Source organism: Arachis hypogaea, chromosome 16 (assembly GCF_003086295.3).
Source record: "Arachis hypogaea cultivar Tifrunner chromosome 16, arahy.Tifrunner.gnm2.J5K5, whole genome shotgun sequence".
Classification (NCBI taxonomy): domain Eukaryota; kingdom Viridiplantae; phylum Streptophyta; class Magnoliopsida; order Fabales; family Fabaceae; genus Arachis; species Arachis hypogaea.
This window is the reverse complement of record NC_092051.1, coordinates 143,478,696-143,497,678: the sequence shown is the minus strand read 5'-3', so window position 1 is coordinate 143,497,678 and position 18,983 is coordinate 143,478,696. Positions and strand designations below refer to the sequence as shown.

The 18,983-nt window shown below is 33.1% G+C and overlaps 3 protein-coding genes across 4 annotated transcripts; 1 reads left to right on the top strand and 2 right to left on the bottom strand.

Moving 5' to 3' along the window:
* Positions 1–323: 323 nt before the first annotated feature.
* Positions 324–3,605, bottom strand: LOC112755505 (glucan endo-1,3-beta-glucosidase 5). Its single transcript, XM_025803639.3, has 2 exons — positions 2,662–3,605; positions 324–1,515 (listed from the first exon to the last, which is right to left on the bottom strand). Exons 1-2 carry the CDS (start codon positions 3,003–3,005, stop codon positions 420–422), a joined length of 1,440 nt encoding a protein of 479 aa, XP_025659424.1. The 5' UTR covers positions 3,006–3,605; the 3' UTR covers positions 324–419.
* A 2,622-nt stretch (positions 3,606–6,227) lies between these two features.
* Positions 6,228–9,424, top strand: LOC112755504 (uncharacterized). Its single transcript, XM_025803637.3, has 3 exons — positions 6,228–6,326; positions 6,515–6,892; positions 7,584–9,424. Exons 2-3 carry the CDS (start codon positions 6,543–6,545, stop codon positions 9,118–9,120), a joined length of 1,887 nt encoding a protein of 628 aa, XP_025659422.1. The 5' UTR covers positions 6,228–6,326; positions 6,515–6,542; the 3' UTR covers positions 9,121–9,424.
* Positions 9,425–10,748: 1,324 nt separating this feature from the next.
* Positions 10,749–14,591, bottom strand: LOC112755506 (uncharacterized). Of its 2 annotated transcripts, none has more exons than XM_025803640.3 (8): positions 14,253–14,591; positions 14,064–14,157; positions 13,435–13,674; positions 12,841–12,949; positions 12,251–12,296; positions 11,948–12,033; positions 11,559–11,617; positions 10,749–10,994 (listed from the first exon to the last, which is right to left on the bottom strand). In XM_025803640.3, the coding sequence occupies exons 1-8, from the start codon at positions 14,254–14,256 to the stop codon at positions 10,877–10,879; spliced, it is 756 nt and encodes a 251-aa protein (XP_025659425.1). In that variant the 5' UTR covers positions 14,257–14,591; the 3' UTR covers positions 10,749–10,876. The 2 variants fall into 2 exon arrangements, with proteins under 2 accessions (XP_025659425.1, XP_025659426.1); XM_025803641.2 differs by having other exon boundaries at positions 10,749–10,979.
* Between the last annotated feature and the right edge of the window lie 4,392 nt (positions 14,592–18,983).

Genomic DNA, 18,983 nt, shown 5'->3' with positions numbered 1-18,983 from the left:
AAATAACATTTTTGTTATATAAACCATTAAGTTATTCAATTAACTATTTCAAACCATTTAACATTTCACAAATATCATCTTTACATAAAAATATCTTTATAGAAGGAATTACCAAAAAAAAAATTGAGAAGCTGCTTTATTTACTCAACAAATATATCTTTTTTGAGAGACAAGAATTCAGATTTTAAAGAAACGTTGTCACCGAGGTAGTGTCCGGAATGTGTCTCAGACGAAAACCGAGAAACAAAGACAATTGAGACGGACAAAAAAAAAACGTCTCTATGCTTGGTTTCCGCATAATTTTCAACATGCTTTCACTTCCATTGGCTCCAATCCAGCACATTGAAAAAATAAGAAACTCAAAATACACGGTTTCACTTTTCTCCAATAATAACAAATTCAAAAAAGCAAAAATAATATTACAGAACAATACCTAAAAACAAGAATACAAATAGCAATATTCTAACAGAACCAATTCTGACAGCAGAATCTGTCTGGATCATGATTTTGAATTTGCAATCACCCACTGAAGGATCTCTCTCGGTGACAACAGAAAGTCCAGGGAATTTGCATGCACTGTCCATTTGATCATTCACCTGAAAATAGCTATTAAATGCATAAGATATGTTACCTTGAACATCCAAATTTCCACATGAAGTTCCATATCCAAGACTAGTGCAATCAGCATTTTGGCACGCATAAGATACACTCGGCGCAACTTGGTCGCTGTTGAGGTTCGCCGACGGCTTCATAATACACCACTTTTTAGGAAGATATGCGACGCCACTAGCAGCTACCAAGCCGTTCGGACTTGTCGGTCCAAGGCTGAGTTGGTACTTTGGCTTTCCGTCGTAGTAAAACAATCCCCAGTGGCGTTCGAAGTTACCTGGCTGAATGCTTTTGCTATCTTCATCTATGAGGCTAAATAGGTAGGCGTCGATCGGACCTGGCCTCATTGGAGTACCTTTTCCGCCAAGGTATCTAGACGTGAAGCCTTGGTTGAAGCGTTGGGCATATTGAAGGTTTGCATTCCGGTCCCCATCTGTAGGCCACCCGATCTCTCCGACAATAATGGGCAGGTTTCCGAAGCCATTCTTCTGCAATGCCCATACTAGAGTATCATGGTTAGCATCAAAGACATTGTCATAGATCTTTCCATTGTCGTTTATAGCACTTGAGAAGCCATTGAAGAAGGCATAGTCCATTGGGAAGTTGGGATCGGCGTAAAGGCTGATGAAAGGGTAGATGTTTACAGTGAATGGAGCATTGTTCTGGCTCAAGAAACTGACAATTTTTATCATGAGATCATGGATGTCTGTCCTGAAGTCACCGTCAGAAGGTTTATCCGACGAACTTTGATACACATCAGCATTTAAAGGGGTGGTGACTTTAACCCTGTTGCCCAAACCAGCCTTCACAAGAGCTGACTGGATGTTTTGAAGAGCCGGAAGGGTTGTGGACTCGAACGTTCCATTGTAAGTTGACAAGAAAGGTTCATTTCCCACGGCGACATACCTTGAAAAAAATTACAAGAAATAATGGTTAAGGAGATACACATAATGCAAACAATAAAAAAAAGTAATTCATTGTATCAAAACAACATTGTAAAATACTAAGATCTTGCAGAATGAAATCTCAAATCATTTCTATTCCATAATTCCACTCTTTCAAAAAGCAAAGGACAATAGGACATATTCCGTTTGCATTCTCATTTTCTGTTTTCATTGTACCAGCTTCAAGTTTTACTAGAAAGAAACCATCTTGATTTCAACGTTTCCTTTGTCATTATTTCGTTCACAAAATCTTGGAAATAAAAGCCAGACCAAAAACAAGGTGGCCTTTATTTCAATATAACTCCCCATGAGATCTTAATTACACTCGACTTCCAAGAGAATTTTCATAGCATTGGACCTTTCAATTTTTACAATCAAACAGAACAAATAATCTGTTTTTGTACACGCCTAAAATAAAACTGATATGGATTTTTTATTTTTGATGGCTCATGTCATATTTTATAAGTCCTTATTTCATCAATCGATGGTGAAAACTTAATAGTACAATTTCACAAATAACTTGACAATTCAACATCATATTAGAATATAACTTGATAACAACAACAATTGAAGGCAAGCAAGTAGATACAAATAAGTGAGAGTGAATTAATCAAAGTTTAGAATTTAAATTGGACTAAGCAAGAGCAAGAGTAGTTTCAGCAATATATGAATTTTAGAAGAAATAATCTCTATGAAGATGGCATACATAGTATAATCATCCCTTTCAATGATTCCAAGCACATCACAATCAATTCCACAAAAAATCACAGCTAAAAAGAAACACAAGATTTTCACTCATCCAAAGTCATTTTCTAGTTGCCACATTTTCTTCCCAAATTGGATAGTTCCATCACTCCACAAAAGAGAACTACCAAACCATAAACAAACTCCTCAAACACATGCATTAACATAAATAACTATTCCACATTCAAAGCTATGAACCACACAAACTAAGAGGCAATATAGTAAAAGATTCAAATTGATGAATTAAGTGGCAACCACAAAAGGGGATCACTCACAAAAACATCAAAAACCAAAAGGTTGAACTCTAAATCAATGAATCAACAAAAGACCCAAAGAAAAAGTGTTCTCTTTTTTCTTTTTTTACCTGATGTCTACTCCACCAGATGAGATATGAGCTGAGATATTCTTTGAGACCCATTTTTCAGCAGCTTGAACACTGTTAGCAAGTGTGTAAAGCATGTCATTTGGGATACCAACCATGACTTGGATCTGAGTCTTCTTAAGAGCCTCTAAGATATTTGAGTCAGCATCAAAAAGCTTCACTTTCTGAATACCATTGTCTTTTAGCATTTTCACCACTGTTGATGGTGGCAAAGGGTGTGTTGCTTGTGTTCCCCAGTTAACACCAATTCCACTCACCACTGAGCACACCAAAAGTTCAATGAACAACACCATAACAAGAAACCTCTTCAGTTTTCCACACCCCATTATAAGACACCCCAGATAAATGAAGATTAAAAAATCTTGCTTTTTATTTATAAGGGTATGTCAAATTTGAAGCTCGAAACTCAAAGGTGCTTTTTTTATTCCTGGGGTTTCACAAGTTTGTTGCTTTATTCTGCAACCAGCTATGAAACTAAGTAAAGCAGAACTTGGATAACTGTTAAAGCATGAAACTCAAGAGAGAGAAGAGTAGTCAAGAATAGTGATACAAAAACAATGGTAAAAATCACAAGTCGGTAAAAGGGGAAAAAAAAGAACACCCTAACTGAAATTATTCAGAAAGCAACAAAGTTAAGGGAGCTTGAAAGCCTAAAAAAGGTTAAAAAAAAAAAAGAGAAGCTAAGAACGGATCTCTTTGGATAGCAGAAGTGCAGAACCTTTGTTCTGCTTAAGTGCTTTAAGACTTAAGCTGAGCTGCTTCCCCAAAACAACAGAGAGACAAAGACGGAGAATGAGGATGTGTGTGTCTGTGTGTGTTTGAGAGAGAGAGAGATAAAGATGGAGAGAGAAAATAACGAGTCCTTAATGCATTATTGAATTATGAGACAGAGAAGAGAAGCTCAATGGTGGGGGGAATTCTGTATTAAAAAAAAAGACGGTGGGTAAAATAATTATTTATAATATTAGAAAAAATATAACATAAAAACTTATTATAATTATTCTTAAAATATAGATATAAAGGGTAATGTATTTTTTAATAATATCCCAAATCAATTTTTAAAATATTTTTAGTGGATCATTTTAGATTTTAACAAATTTTAACCACTAAATTAATCTATAATTTTTATTTCGTTAGATAATTAGTATTTATATTAAATTGTTTGTCTATATAAAAAATTTATATGAGAACTTTTAATATTTTTAAATTTTTTTATTATTTTATTGAATAATAATAAAAACTAATTCATTTAGTTTTTTACTAAAATTTAATATAAAAATTAATTTATCTAACAAAATAAAAATTATGAATTGATTTGTTAACTAAAATTTGTTGAACATTAAGATATTCTAACTAAAAATTTTTAAAAAATTGATTGGAAATTACTCTGTATTTTTATATAAAGTGATATTTAGTTTTTAGTTTCATTTTTTAATTTCTAAATTTTTTATTGAAATATGATAAAATAGGGAGAAGGGAATAGATGTTAAAATACAAGTGATTAGTTGCTTTGAGTTTTTCTAGTTTAAATATTTTCATTTTTCAGAGATTTTGTAAGAAGATAAATAAATAATGGAAAAGTTTAAGAAGCCAACAATTTTATTGAATTTTGGCTAGCATATAACTAGCACAGAAAGGTGAGTCGTTAGATGAAATCTCATACCAATCTCACACCATTAAATTATTATTGATGGCTACCAATCACAAAAATTACTGGTCTCTAACATTCTTCATAATTTTTTAATATTAAAACGTGAAATATTAAAAAGAAAAACGAATCCAACCCTAAATATCTAGATTTTTCTGTATATTAAATATTTCTCCAATGGTGAGGGAATCTTTTTTTTGTTTGGGAGAATTAAGAAGGCAAGTAATCACATCACACAAAGTGGAACCAACCCTTTTCCATAAAAGAATTACATAGAAAATCCCACATGCTTGCAAATTGCAATAAATGGCTTTAATTTTACTCTTATTTTTTGTATTTCTTTTTTCGTCATAACTGTTGAACCTGATAAGTACACTGTGTTGTTGAAGTGTGGCCGTCCCCAGAGAAAACCACTTTACTTCAATTCATAGACTTCAGATGCCAATTCCCATTCTTACATTATATTTTTTTTATCTTAACAAAGATTATGTTACAAGATTTTCTCTCTTTATGTTTCGGCTACATTAATTAACGGTTTGATATGGTTCTGTATATAATACTAAGTTTATAAACTATAAAGTGTATATGGCAGTGGAGACAAAAGAAGAGCAGCATTTGAAGATATAGATGGCATTACTTGTTGCAAATTTAATTAATATCATATTATGAATTATTAATAGTTAGACATGATAATTGATATGGGTGTATAATAATCTTAACGTTTAAGGTATAATATGTTTTCCACCTCATTATCCAGCAATGTCCAACTGCTTCTTGTCCTCCTTATCCAAACATAAAGTTTCTTGCTAGAGTCATGCTAGACTAACATACTTTTGGTTTTTTCTTTTTTTTTTTTTTTTAAATTTATTTTCCCCTCATGATTGGGGTATATATTGTTAAACATGATAATTACTTTTTTTTTCTTGTAAGCACTTTGATTAATTAGATAGTTGATTTAGAGGTTTAAATTTTTGTATGTCCAAAATGTGTATTAAATCATTAATGCTTGGTTAAAGAATGATATGTTTTTTTCACTCAATCTCATTTTTGAATTACACATTTTTTAGACATATTCATGACTAAACTATTATTTTTTAATTATAAAAAAATAATCATTAAAAGTTGGAATTAACTTGTTTTTTTAAAAGAATTAACTAACATATATTCTAAGAGTACAAATTAAAATTATCAATTAAAAATTTTTATAGAAAAATATAAAGTTAACTTTTAATATATTTATTATGAATTTATTAAAATAAAAAAGATTTAAAATTTTCTATTAATAATAATTTTAACATATATTTATAGGATACATAATAATTAAAGTCATAACAAAATCGGTTTAATAAAACTAATCAAATATTAATTAGATGTTAGCTTTTATTAGTTATTTTGTATTTCGAGGCATATTTTAAGGAAAAAAAATTTTAATTTTTATATATACATACAATATCTTTACAATAAATTTTAGTAATCTTTGAAAAAAATATTCTACAACTCTAATAAATGCAACGAGAAGCTAGAAACTAAGAAAAAACAAATTATGAATAAAATTTAATAAAAGAAATAAAAAAGATTCATGCTCTTTTTTTTTATCTTACACAACATACAAAATAATACTCATTTATATACATTACTATAAATTTATATTCCACTTTTTTATCATAGATAATTATTTAATTTTTTAATTAATAACAATATTTTTTAAATTTAATATTTTTAGATTAATCTAATTTTGTTTTTTTAATAAATAAATTTTAATTAAAAAATTCTAGTTAAAATATAATTTTTAATAGAAAAAATTGTCTATTATAAGTATAATATTATATTAATAACAAATAAAATTATTTTTATAAAATTTTAACTCATTAGTTAAATATTCTAAACAGTGAAATTTACTCATTTATTTCGAATAACAGAATTTAATTTAATTCTTCAATTAGACTCTGGGAAACAATTGTCGGTTTCTTCAATTCCATTCTCTCGTCCCCCAGCACAGGTGCCACTCCCTCTAGGGTTTAATCTTCTTCTGTTTGCATCGCCCCCAGGATTCACTTTTTCCTATTCTCTCTCTAAACATCAATATCTGGTTTCGTTGTTAACATCATATTTCATTCCCATAATTACTGTAAAATTTAGGGTTTCTAATTTCCTTTTTCTCGGTTCGGTTTTCCTTTTGAATTTCAGCTTTTGTGATTGCTAAGAGAACGATACTATGTACAACGGAATAGGGTTACAGACTCCGAGAGGGTCCGGTACCAACGGTTACATCCAGGGCAACAAGTTTTTCGTGAAGGCCAAAACTAACAAGGTTTCGGAGAACACAAAGGGTTTCGAAGCGGATCAGGGAACTGCTGGTGTTACAAGGAAGCCCAACAAGGAGATTCTTGAGCATGACCGCAAGCGCCAGATTCAGCTCAAGCTTGTGATCCTCGAAGATAAGCTCATTGATCAGGGTTACACTGATGCTGAGATCGCTGAGAAGCTCGATGAGGCCCGGAGGAATTTGGAAACCGCTGCGGCTGCTGAGGACGGCGATGGACCAACCAGTGCATCCGATAAGAGGTGAGAAATTTTTGTTTTGATGTAATCTTTGGATGTGTTTTGATTTGGGGTTTGTATGTGCTTAGGTTTTGATGTGATCATTTATATGTTTGTTCTGTGAAAATTTAACACATTTAATGTTTGATGATTAGTATTTTTAATAGTGAGGGTATGTTTCGCATTGGATGAGAACTGTCAGTAAAATTCTGCTGTTGAGCAAGCTTTGAAATTTTTAATTTCTTTACCCCATACCAAGCCCTCATTAGGGGCAAATGCACCTGACAGGGTCTGGGAGTTAGAGATAGAGACTGAAACAAAGCAAATTTCTTTGACCGACGCAAACAATATCGGTTGTAATCATTTCCATGTGCTTAAGCATGGATTTGATCTGGTCTGTGAAATTGTAATCCTTTATAGTCTTCATCCCTAGTTCATTGTAGATGACCTGACAACGAGACTGAAACAGAAATTGAGAGGTTGAAACTAATATGTGCTATATTTTATAGATGAAAAGCTTGTTTAAGTCATGGTATTTTATTAGGCTTGTGAAATAGATGTTTGGTATGTATGTTAGAACAATTTGTGTTTCTTTGAAGATTGAAAGAAGGGGCTAACAAACAATTATGCTTGCTTGGTTTTTTTTTTAAGCGATGTTTACATAGTTCCTTTCCAGTCATTCATTAACCATATTGCTTTTGGGGCAAATTTTCAGAGTTTCAGATACCCAGACTCACCAAGTTGCTGCTAGAAAGGAAAAACAGATGGAAACCTTAAAAGCTGCTCTTGGAATAGCTTCTGTTGAAGATGGTGAAATAATTGCTGATGGGAATGATGATGGGAAAAATGCTTCTATTGCTGAGGTGAAGCATAACTCGAAAAGTGAGCATGCGTTTTTGGACAGAGATTTCAGTAGGAAGAAAAAAATGGCTGAAGATATAAAGGATGAAGATGCTAAAAAGAAGGATGTTAAAGATACCACGAGGCACCACAAGAAGGTTGATACTCAAAAGAATAAGTATGATGATGATTCGTCCGATTCAGATAGCAGTATGGATGATGAGAAAGATTATAAGAGGAGGCACCGAAGAGAAGAGGATGAATATACCAAAAAGAAGGGTGTTAAAGATACAACGCACAGCAAGAAGGGTGACACTCGAAGGAAAAAGTATGATGACTCATCTGAATCAGATAGCAGTACTGATGATGAGAAAGATCATAGAAGGAAGCACCGAAGAGAGGAGGATGAATATGCCAAAAAGATGGATGTTAGAGATACAAGGCACAACAAGAAGGTTGACACTCAAAGGAGAAAGTATAATGACGAATCAACTGAATCTGATAGCAGCACAGATGATGAACAGGATCATAGAAGGAAGCATCGAAGAGAGGAGGATGATTATGCCAAAAAGAGGAATGTTAAAGATACAAGGCACAACAAGAAGGCTAACAGTCGGAGGAAGAAGTATGATGATGATTCTTCAGAATCAGATAGCAGTACGGATAATGAGAAGGATTATAAAAGAAAACACCGAAGGGAGGAGGATGAATATGCTAAAAAGGAGGATGTTGAAGATACAAGGCACAACAAGAAGGCTGACACTCGGAGGAAGAAGTATGATGATGATTCTTTTGAATCAGATAGCAGTATGGATGATGAGAAGGATCATAGAAGAAAACCCGGAAGGGAGCAGGATGAATACGCTAAAAAGAAGGGTGTTGAAGATAGAAGGTATGACAAGAAGGCTGACCCTCAAAGGAGAAAGTATGATGACGATTCATTTGATTTGGATGGTGAGAAGGACCATAGAAGGAAGAACCAAAGAGAGGTGGATGAATATGATACAAAGAAGAATGTTAAAGATACAAGGCAACACAGGGGTGAAACTCAAAGGAGAAAGTATGGTGATGATTCTCCAGATTCATACAGCAGTTTTGATGATAGAAACAAGCATCATAGAGTGGATGAAAATGCTAAAAGGAAGGGCCTTAAAGATACAGGCCTACTCAGAAAAGATGAATATCATAAACGGAAGTATGAGGATAATTCTTCTGATTCAGACAGCAGAATGGACAGAAAGAAGCACCGTAGAGAGACTTCAGACAGTGGTGGCAAATATGATTCTGATCGCGATTCTAAGAGGAAGGTCAATGCTGGAAAGAAGGGTGAGTCTCGAAGAAGGAAGCATGAGGACGATCCATCTGATTCAGACAGCTATGAGAAGGGTCGCAGAAAGAAGCACCATCGGTAAGGGGACGTGGACAACAGCGGTGAATATGATTCTGATAGCAATGCTAAGAGGAAGGTTGCTGAAAGAGGAAGTCATCTCATTAACTAGAATGTATTACAGTATTAGTCTGTTAGACATGTGCTTTATGCACCAAGTCTTTTTATTCTGTCTTGTACTTCGGGGTTGTATTACCAGTCTGTTCTGTTCCATCTATATTGGGGACCTGCAGTGACATTGATTATGTAATATGTACGGTTTTTCATTGTTACTTTCAAGCGGTTCAATAATCCTCTTGATTCTTCTAAATATAAGCACAAGTTGTTCATGTTCTCTCCAGGCAGCCATTGGCGGCTGCTGCATAGTTCTCTAGCAAGTAGGTAGTTGCCTGTAACACCCCTTTAATGACCAGCTTTGGTTGGTGGTTAGTTTTGGCTTCATCTATCTTTGCAGTGTATGGTTTGGTATTGACCAACTAGTTTTACAAATTTTTCTTGCCTATATGTAAAACCGCTGCATATTTAATTGGAATTATGATTGCTTGATCTTATGTTTCTTCTCGAAATGATTTTATTGCTTTCTTCAACTCTTCATGGTTATAGAATGTCACGGCTACATATACAGATATAGTAAAAACTGAACTATGTGTGATTTTAACGATAGTGAAGTAGTTTGTTCATGCAATACGAAGGTATGATTTCTTTCTGCATCAATATACATATTTTATAAATTTTTCCTAAAGAATTAGAGCTTTTCTACATTTGCCAATCATGGTTGTTGATATTGCTAGCTTTTCTATATTGTAGAAGTTCAACTTGAATTACTTTTGTGGAATTTTCAATGTTATGTCCATGTTCTTTTATTGGAAAATGATAATGTCATTCCACACGATTCTTTTACATTGTATATTTACATGAATTTGTAGAAAAACAAGAATGATATTATCAAAATTGGAGTGACAATATCCATTCTCTTTATTTTATTTATTCATTTTTTTTTTTGGGAATTGATCAAGTTTATTTTAATATCATGCTTGGCATTGATATGTCAAAGCTATTTGATGGCAAGTTTTTAATCTCGTGTGACATTTCATATTTTTATGGTACTGAAGGTTTTGTTTTTGGATTGAGGTTGTGTAATTGAAGTATTGATTTTCTACTTTCATTGATATCTAAATTTTATGATATCAATTTAATTTTATTTTGATCAAGTTTTTAATCCTGTATTCAGTTTGATCCTTGGGAAACATGATTCTTTTCCTCAATTCTCTCTGAGCATCATAGCTAACCATCGATCAATTAACATACCTTGATCCTGCATTTTTTCCCTTGATCTTTGCTGATTAAATTTCTTACTAATTGCACCAATTCGGTATTAATTCCCTCAACCATGAAAATTTTCTTGTTATCTCTTCTCTCTTCTGTTGGGATGATATTATGTATTCATAAAAAGCAAGTCTGTCTCTTAAGTAGAGTCAACTAAGATCAGGGTGTATGTTGTATTCTAAAGGAAGAAAGTTAAGTTACTTTATTTAATATATATAGATATTCCTCCAACAATTTAATATTTCTATATATACTCCTCCAACTATTTAATATTTCTCGTGAGAAGATTCCATGTATTTGATTGCATGTGGTTGTCACTATTTAATATTTCTCGTGAGAAGATTCCATGTATTTGATTGCATGTGGTTGTCATTCTTTACAAGCCTGAATAAAATGAACCTTTTGTGACCATGATAAAACAAAGTACAAATAATTTATAAGCTAGAATCCAGATTTTAAGTAATATTTCCCAATTGCTTTTGAACCCATTCATCATAATCTTGAAGCATCTGCTGAAGTAGCAGTGGCACGAGTTTGTCCACCAAAGCTTGCATCATTCTGCACTCAACCACACTAATGTATCATAATTCATGAATGAAAGTTGTTGGTTGAAACTGGTAGAATAATATAGTGCCAAGAGGACAAAACTAGTATTTTGTTGTTGGTTTTCAGAGAAACTATTCACTTAATCTGTAAAAAAATTTGATGATTTTTGCATTGAATTAGTAGCAACATTGCGAAACCACTATCATAAGCAAGTATAATTTCCAGGGAGATATATAATCTTGAGAATTATTAATTCGCAAGTTTGGTCCAAAGTCGAAACTACAGAATTAACTTCTGTTTGAACTTGATATGTGAAGCTAGCTCTTCCAACAAGGATTAATCTACAATCAATAAATGATAAAAACAATTTCTTGAAAGCAAAATGAATAAATAAATCAAGGTCAGAAAGAAATGAGCAAATTTTGTTGGAAGAAATCAGCAATCTCTACCATTCTATGATTGACAAAAATAGAAATCGAGTTAATTTGGTTGGAATTGATTTTTGGGACCATCGGAAAGCATGAGAGGAGAGTAACATATGGAAAACAACCTAAAAGGGTTAAACCAAGATTATTTACTAAAAACACTCACAAATTTCCTGGACGCTCCACAGCTGATACAGGCATCATGGTGAATGGTTTTGTATAAATCTGCAAAACACAAATGAACACAAGAAAAGGTATCAAAATATAGTTAATATTGTAATAATTTTGATTGCAGAATCTTGACATTATAGCATACAAACATGCAGCTACACAAGCTGAACAAGTAAAAATCAGAGAGACTCCACAGTGGTAAATATAAAATAAATTAGGCTATTACATAAATTACTCATAGTTTGCATCAAAGCAAAGAAAGTTCATGATTTTTGAACAAAAACCAAAGTTTATACAGAAGAACAGAAGAAACTGAAATGAATATGGATACAATAGTATATCGAAAATTTAAATCTATGATGAGGATAAGAAATTAAGAACAACCTCAAGTGTGAGATTCAATTTAACATCAACTTCTAAAAATGATTCAGCATCAGCACCTCCCCATGTCATATGATTTACCATAAGTGCTGCAAATCCGTAGCAATAAAAGCATGAATTAAAAAAGAAAAGTCACATGAAATATCTTTTCATTTTCTTGGAAGACAGATTAGTTTATCTGTAGAAGACTCTTAATAGCAAATTAAAAAAAATTGTTGGTCAATTCACAAAAAACAAAGAGATTAGATCCCAAATTAAACATATGACTCGGATCCCACGCTGTGCACCAATCCGATCCATTGATACCTGAAAAGTGGTTGTTTTGCTCTTCCACAACTTCAGAACCCTCAAACTGTGAAGAATACAGTGAAGTATCCAGAAAATTAAAATGGGATGAGTGACTGATGGAATGTAGCAGTGCAAAGATGCATGTCCAATTAAATATAAAAAGGGCTTATTTGATTTAAGAAATTAATTCTCTGTTTTCATTTCTCCTTTTTCAGTTTTAATTACAAAAATATCACATGATTTCAATCCATTTCCGATTTCGAGATTTTCTAAAGGAAACAATTAAAACAAGTTTGTTGAAAACAGAAAACAATGAGAAAATGATCTTTTGAAAGTAAAGAGACTCTAAGGCTTATTATGTTTATTGAATATTAAGGTTTCGTATAGAATATATTTACCTCAAATTCTGCTTAAAAGCAAAATAAATAATTAAATTTGTTTTCAGCATTTGAGTAAAATCTAACATAAGTAGCTTAAGTTAATTAAAATCTTTCTTAGTATTTACAAATGCACATTTAAGCAATTCAATTGTTGAATTAAACTCATTGTTAAATCATTTACCAAACTTTTCATTTTGTTTTCCACTATTGTGTTGTCGCGTGGCACACCTTACAGGAAAGCATCTCAACCAAGCAATCTTCCTCTGTTGGGGTGACGCGCAGATCCATCATTGGAGCAGCTTCAAAGTTCAAAAATTGAAGTTTAGGTAGTGAGCACCTACACAAACAAGAAATAATTAGTATTTGATTTCAGATGCATCCTTATTACACCAAACAAGCACAGTAAGATATATGCTAGAATTCATAAATGCAAGGTTAAAACACAATGATGTATTTTCACTATAAGGATTAAAGAATAGTATTTTCCAACCTATGTTCTATAGGTTACAATTGAATTATCTGCTTAAATTTTCAAATTTCAGTGTACTATGTCAGAATCACCATATAAATTTACAATGTTCCTCCACCTTTTTTGGCATTCATGTAAATTATCTGCCTCCCCAAACCCTGCATTAACACGGGTGTGGGACTAAGGAATCCTCTGATTGTAATTGGAACAAGGAGGATCAACATGAAAAGTAAAACTACTGGTTTTCAAGACTCATTACTGGATATCAGCTCATACTATGTAACCTGAGTTAATCATTAAGTAACTAAGAGAATAACTAATCAACAAAAACAGAATTAGAAAGTTTTACAGACCTGTAAGTGTTAGCATCAAGAGATTCAAATGTTTGCAACGCCCTCGTGTTCAACACGGCCGCAATACCACTAGGCTGCCTTAGAAATTCGCTTATGTGGTATTTCTTACCTCCAACGCCATCATTATAATCAGGCAGCTTAATTCTCTCCGATTTCGCGGCTGATAAATTTGCTCTCTTTACATTTGAACCAGAGGAATCCTCTGCAATTACTTTGATAACAGTTTTCTTCCTAGAAGCCCTTTTTTAACACCAAAAATATTAACAACCATTAACAAAGATCACACAGTTTACGGAACAAAATTTATCAGAAAAAAGGGGAAATAACGATGCTTTAATAATAATGTCTTCAATTAAAAGAAAATGGCACAAGAAGTGCTCACAAAATCATATCAAAAGACATCATATATATTTTACCATAATTTTCTACGATGCACCTAATCTGCTAATCACAATGCAACAGCAACCACAAATATTTTACCATTATTCACTCTTTTAACAACCATAACTACTTTAGAGTGAATCGCCCAGTATAAAATTCTTGCATAGTAATCTCATCTAATCATGCATTCAGTTACTGCCACGTGGCAGAACTTGATTAGATGGAAGTCTATAAAGTTATGAAGTTACCAGTAACTGAATTTAGGGATGGAAAAAGAAGGCGAATGTTTGAAGCAGTGATGGCGATATCCACACGATTTGTTACACATCGGAATAGCTTTTGCTGCAAAAGGAAATAAAGAGGTGCAGTGGTTATGAAGGGAGTGTTTGGTTTGCAGAGAACTAAGTGGAAACGAATGTGTGGGTTAGCGTAATCACCCATTAAGGAAGTTGGAGGAATCCGAACAAGGAACAAGATTGAAAGAGATGAGTTCTATTTTATGTGATATTTGCGGAATTGCGGAAATGCCACTTAAAACTTCATGATATCGTAATCTCATTTCTTATCTCATCTTCTTCACAATCAGAGACACAACCCAGAAAGTGCGCAATAAAACGTGTTATGACATATGAGCCGCAGAGATTGTTATGTACACAAGATCTTACATAGTACTATAAAGTATAAACCTCCAAATAAATTGGATAAGTGATAACAATAATTTAAACATGAATCTAGGTTTGATACACCTCAAAATAATTTTATGCGTATATCTAATTACGTCACGTGAAATCAACAAAAATAATTATATATTACATGTTTACATTAACCACATAAATAATCCTAAAAAAAATAGATATGATGGTACAATTATTACTATAACAAAATTAAACTCTTTAAATATTCTTTTAACAATTAAAAAAATATTTTTTTTTAATTTTAAAAGAATTTAATTTAAATACACTTGTTGTAAAATCTCAATCAGGACATTTTTTTTAAACAAAAAATAAATGAATTTGACATTAGTCCGTCCATCAAGTTTATAATATGTCTCATTTTAATAAAAAATTTATTAAAAAACTTACAAATGTATTTATAATAGAGTAAACTACAATTTCTACCCATGAAAGTTGAAAACACTGACATATCTACCCACAAAAGAGGGAAATTCAAACACTAAAAAATCAACTAAAATTCCTAAATTATCTTTATCTTCACCGCCACTTTTCTAATCTTAAATCCCACCACTACCCAAACTCTTCTTCACCACCACTCTCATCCCCAACTACCACCATTACTGCCGCCATCCAAAATTCGCAAGCTTTCTAGACGGCCTCCTTCCATGCAGCCTCCGCTCTCTTGGCCCTCCATTCCTCATTCCTCCTTCCTCCGTGACGCAATCACTCAATCGCGCACTGCCGTAACCACCGTAGCCGCAGTCGTAACCATCTCCCCGCGCCTCCAGTTGCGTGCCCTAAAACTCTTCGTCGGCATGTCCCTCGACCGCCTCCCCTCCACCAAACCCTCATCGACCTTCTCCACCGTTGACGACGTCGAACTCCCTCATGGCGGCCATAAAATGCTCCCAAGAGAACCAACGGCGCCACCCGGATACCTTCCACTTGATGCAAATCCACAATCACCAAAACCCTCAGTTCAATCAAGGAATGGCGTCGTTTCTGAACGTTGAGCTCAAACACTTCGTTCTTTCAATCTTCAGCCTACTAATCCTCCACCTTCTTGTAAAATCTTCTCAAGAACGCACTACTCGCCCCCTATCTTCCTCTGCAATCTTGTCTCGATGGTGGTGGTGGTGGAGGTGGAGGGAATGTTTGGTTGGTTGGGGGTGGCGGAGAAGTGTGATGCGTATTCGAAATTATTGGGTTTGTTCCCAAATGTGGAAACGGATTGGAATATGTATCCTATGACCGTCACATCTGCTACCCCTTCAATGGAAGGACTCTACCCTAAATCCAGGTGCGTCTCTTTATTTTCTTGGAGTTACAACGAGACATGGTTGAAGTTTGTACTTGTTCTGTGTTTGGTTGAAATAATCGTTGTTTCTGGAATGTTTGTCGGAGGCACGGGGCATTTTGAGTGATGGTGATAGTTAGGGTTTAGGGTGGTGGTGAGAAAGAGTTTCGGTGGTGGTAGAGTTTGGGATTGGAAAAGTGGTGGTGTGAAGTAAGTGTTGGTGGTAGGGTAATTTGAAAATTTCAAATATTTTTTTAGATTTGGATAATTTTGTTAGCAAAAGTTTGTGTTTCATGGGTACAAATGGTAATTTCCTTCTTCTATGGGTAGATATGTCAGTGTTTTCAACTTTCGTGGGTACAAATAGTAGTTTACTCATTTATAATATATTAAAAAAAAGAAAATAATAATAAAGTGATATTTTGAGAACTTACTATTCTATAATCAGTCATGCTACACATCCATATAATTTTTCATCCAAGTCCATCCAAGCTGGCCCAATACCGAAAAAACCCAATCTCATTAAATGAAACGTGACTCCACGCGCCCAAACGTACAAAACGTTAACATATTCATTCACGCATTGAATATGAAACAACGTTCATTCTTCAATATTGAAACCGCTACTGGAGAAGTTCGAATCTCTCTCAAAATCTCTCAAACTTCACTTGTGTTCTCTGCGAAAATCGTTACTGGCGAAGAATCGCGAGAAGATTTCGAAAGGAAGAAGAAAACACGAACAAAAATAAGAACAAAGACTGCGAAAGGTATGATAAAAACTACTGTTCATTTAAAATCTTGCAATCTCGCATTTCTCTTAGTTGCATTTTAGGTTTACTGAATTGAGTTACTTCGTTTAGTAGATTGACTTAATCTGATTCCATTTTTTTTGGCATAACTAGGGTATAGGAATGGAAATGTGTTCTTATTTTCTTTCTGTTCAATGGAGTTGCTCATTTTCGTTCATTTGATTGTTAGTGTGTTTAGTTGAGTCCTTTTGCATACAGAAATGATTTACTTGATGATTGAATATTTATCACGTTTTATTCAGCACATGATTGGTGTTCGGTTCACTGGTGTTTATCATTTGATTCACCTGATGGTTAGTGCGTTCAGTTGAGTTCTTTTACATGCAGAAATGATTTACTTGATGATTGAATATTTATCACGTTATATTCAGCACATGATTGATGTTCAGTTTACAGGTGTTTGTCATTTGATTCACCTGATTGTTAGTGCGTTCAGTTGAGTTCTTTTGCATGCAGAAATATTTTTCTTGCTGATTGAATGTTTTTCAAGTTTTATTTAGAACATCAATGAAATTCAGTTCAGTGGAGTTGGTTATTTTAATTCATTTGATTATTAGTGTGTTTAATTGAGTCATTTTGCATGCAGAAATGATTTACTTGATGATTGAATGTTTATCACGTTTTATTCAGCACATGATTGCTGTTCAGTTCACTGGTGTTTGTCATTTGATCCACCTGATTTTTATGTGTTCAGTTGAATTCTTTTGCATGTAAAAAAGTTTTTATTGATGATTGAATATTTATCACGTTTTATTCAGCACATGAATGATGTTCGGTTCAGTTAGGTTGGCCATTTTGATTCACTTGATTAAAATATGTATGATTGTGCTTGTCGGTGTATTAAGTGAAGTATTGACTAAATTTTTTTGGCTTCAGGCTCAAATATGGTCCAAATATTTTGTTGCACAAACTGAACAAAATTAGAGACCAAGTGATTCGGGCATCTAAAGAAATAAGACTCTTAAAACCATCTGCTGTCCTCTCCAGCCCTTATTGTAAATTCACATACGGGGATATAGATAGTAAATAGGATATACTTTGTTTGATTGGTTGTAATTAGCACTATTTTGTTTAACTTGTTTAAAAAACCAAACAATGTCTATATGTGAATATTAATGTAAATGTTATTGAAAATTTAATGTTAATGTATATATCTGATTCAAGATGGATTAGTCCTTGTCCTGTTGGTTTAAGATGTTAATATATATATCTATTGGAACTGTCTGGCTGCTGTTTTATTCTAGGTTGCAGACTTGCAGTGAATAGAATCAGGGTATTTATCAAATATTAAGAGCCCAAAAAAAAAAAACAAATGAATCGAAATTAATACACATGGTGAACCGAAAAAGTGCATATATTAATATAGCAGAGAGATAATTTTAAAAAAATGTTGCTATCAGTATTGAATTTCAGAAACTCTTGAACTCTTTGGAATAATTTTTGTAAAACTTTCCGACTTCTTCTAGTATCTTGAAAATCATCCCGACCTTTGGGACAAATTGTTCATCCACAACACACCTGGTCTGCAGAATGAACCGAACATGTTATTATGGTGAAACAATTGTATAGTACTAAATGAACAGAACATTATCCATTATATAAATTCAAATTCAAATAGTTTTCTGCATAATGAACCGAACACGTCATTATGGTGAAACAATTGTATAGTACTAAATAAATGGAACATTATCCATTATATAAATTCAAAACACCTGTATCTACAATTGAGAGATTATCAATTCAATTCAATTCAGAACACATGCGTACGTTCAATTCAGTTCAATTTAACAATTGCATTCCATTCAATTTGATTTAAAAAAATCCAAACCTCGTCCGTTTGATTCGTTTCAGAAGAATAATCCAAAACGCTCTCATTCAATTGATTTGAAGTTGAATCATTCATTATTTTGATAGAATATTGAAATCTGAAAACGAAGAAGATAAATCTACAAAATCGAAGAAGAAGGACAAGCAATAGAGATTACAAATCCAAAAATTACAATGCAAATCGTTAACATTGAAAAAGAGAAGAAGAAAAAGAATATTTATGTTAAAGAAAAAATTTATGTAAATCTGTTACGTTGATAGGAGGGAAAAAGGGGCGTGCATATATTTCACGTAACTTTGGGAAAAGGGGGAGGCGCGTTAAAAAAAAAAGTACTTCAATGACTTGAATAGATTTTTTACATGGAGATAGAGCATTATTATTCTATAATATTGTTATATCATTTTGGTCTAAATGTCATATTCTCTTACTTTTTACGATATATTTATTGTCATTTTCATTCCCTTATTCTTTTTGTATTATTCTTCCTTATGTCACTGATAATGTAAGCTAATACTAAGTTGTATTATCTCGTAATGCACAAGCATTACATGTAATACACG

Excerpts from the sequence above, each read along its gene's own strand:
- LOC112755505 (XM_025803639.3), bottom strand. The coding sequence starts at position 3,005 with ATGGGGTGTGGAAAACTGAAGAGGTTTCTTGTTATGGTGTTGTTCATT. Across the intron at positions 1,516-2,661 it reads TCTGGTGGAGTAGACATCAG|GTATGTCGCCGTGGGAAATG; the intron begins GTAAAAAAAGAA and ends ATTTTTTTCAAG.
- LOC112755506 (XM_025803640.3), bottom strand. Across the intron at positions 12,297-12,840 it reads TTGAGATGCTTTCCTGTAAG|TTTGAGGGTTCTGAAGTTGT; the intron begins GTGTGCCACGCG and ends TATTCTTCACAG. Across the intron at positions 11,618-11,947 it reads AATTGAATCTCACACTTGAG|ATTTATACAAAACCATTCAC; the intron begins GTTGTTCTTAAT and ends TGTGTTTTGCAG.
- LOC112755504 (XM_025803637.3), top strand. The coding sequence starts at position 6,543 with ATGTACAACGGAATAGGGTTACAGACTCCGAGAGGGTCCGGTACCAAC. Across the intron at positions 6,893-7,583 it reads ACCAGTGCATCCGATAAGAG|AGTTTCAGATACCCAGACTC; the intron begins GTGAGAAATTTT and ends GCAAATTTTCAG.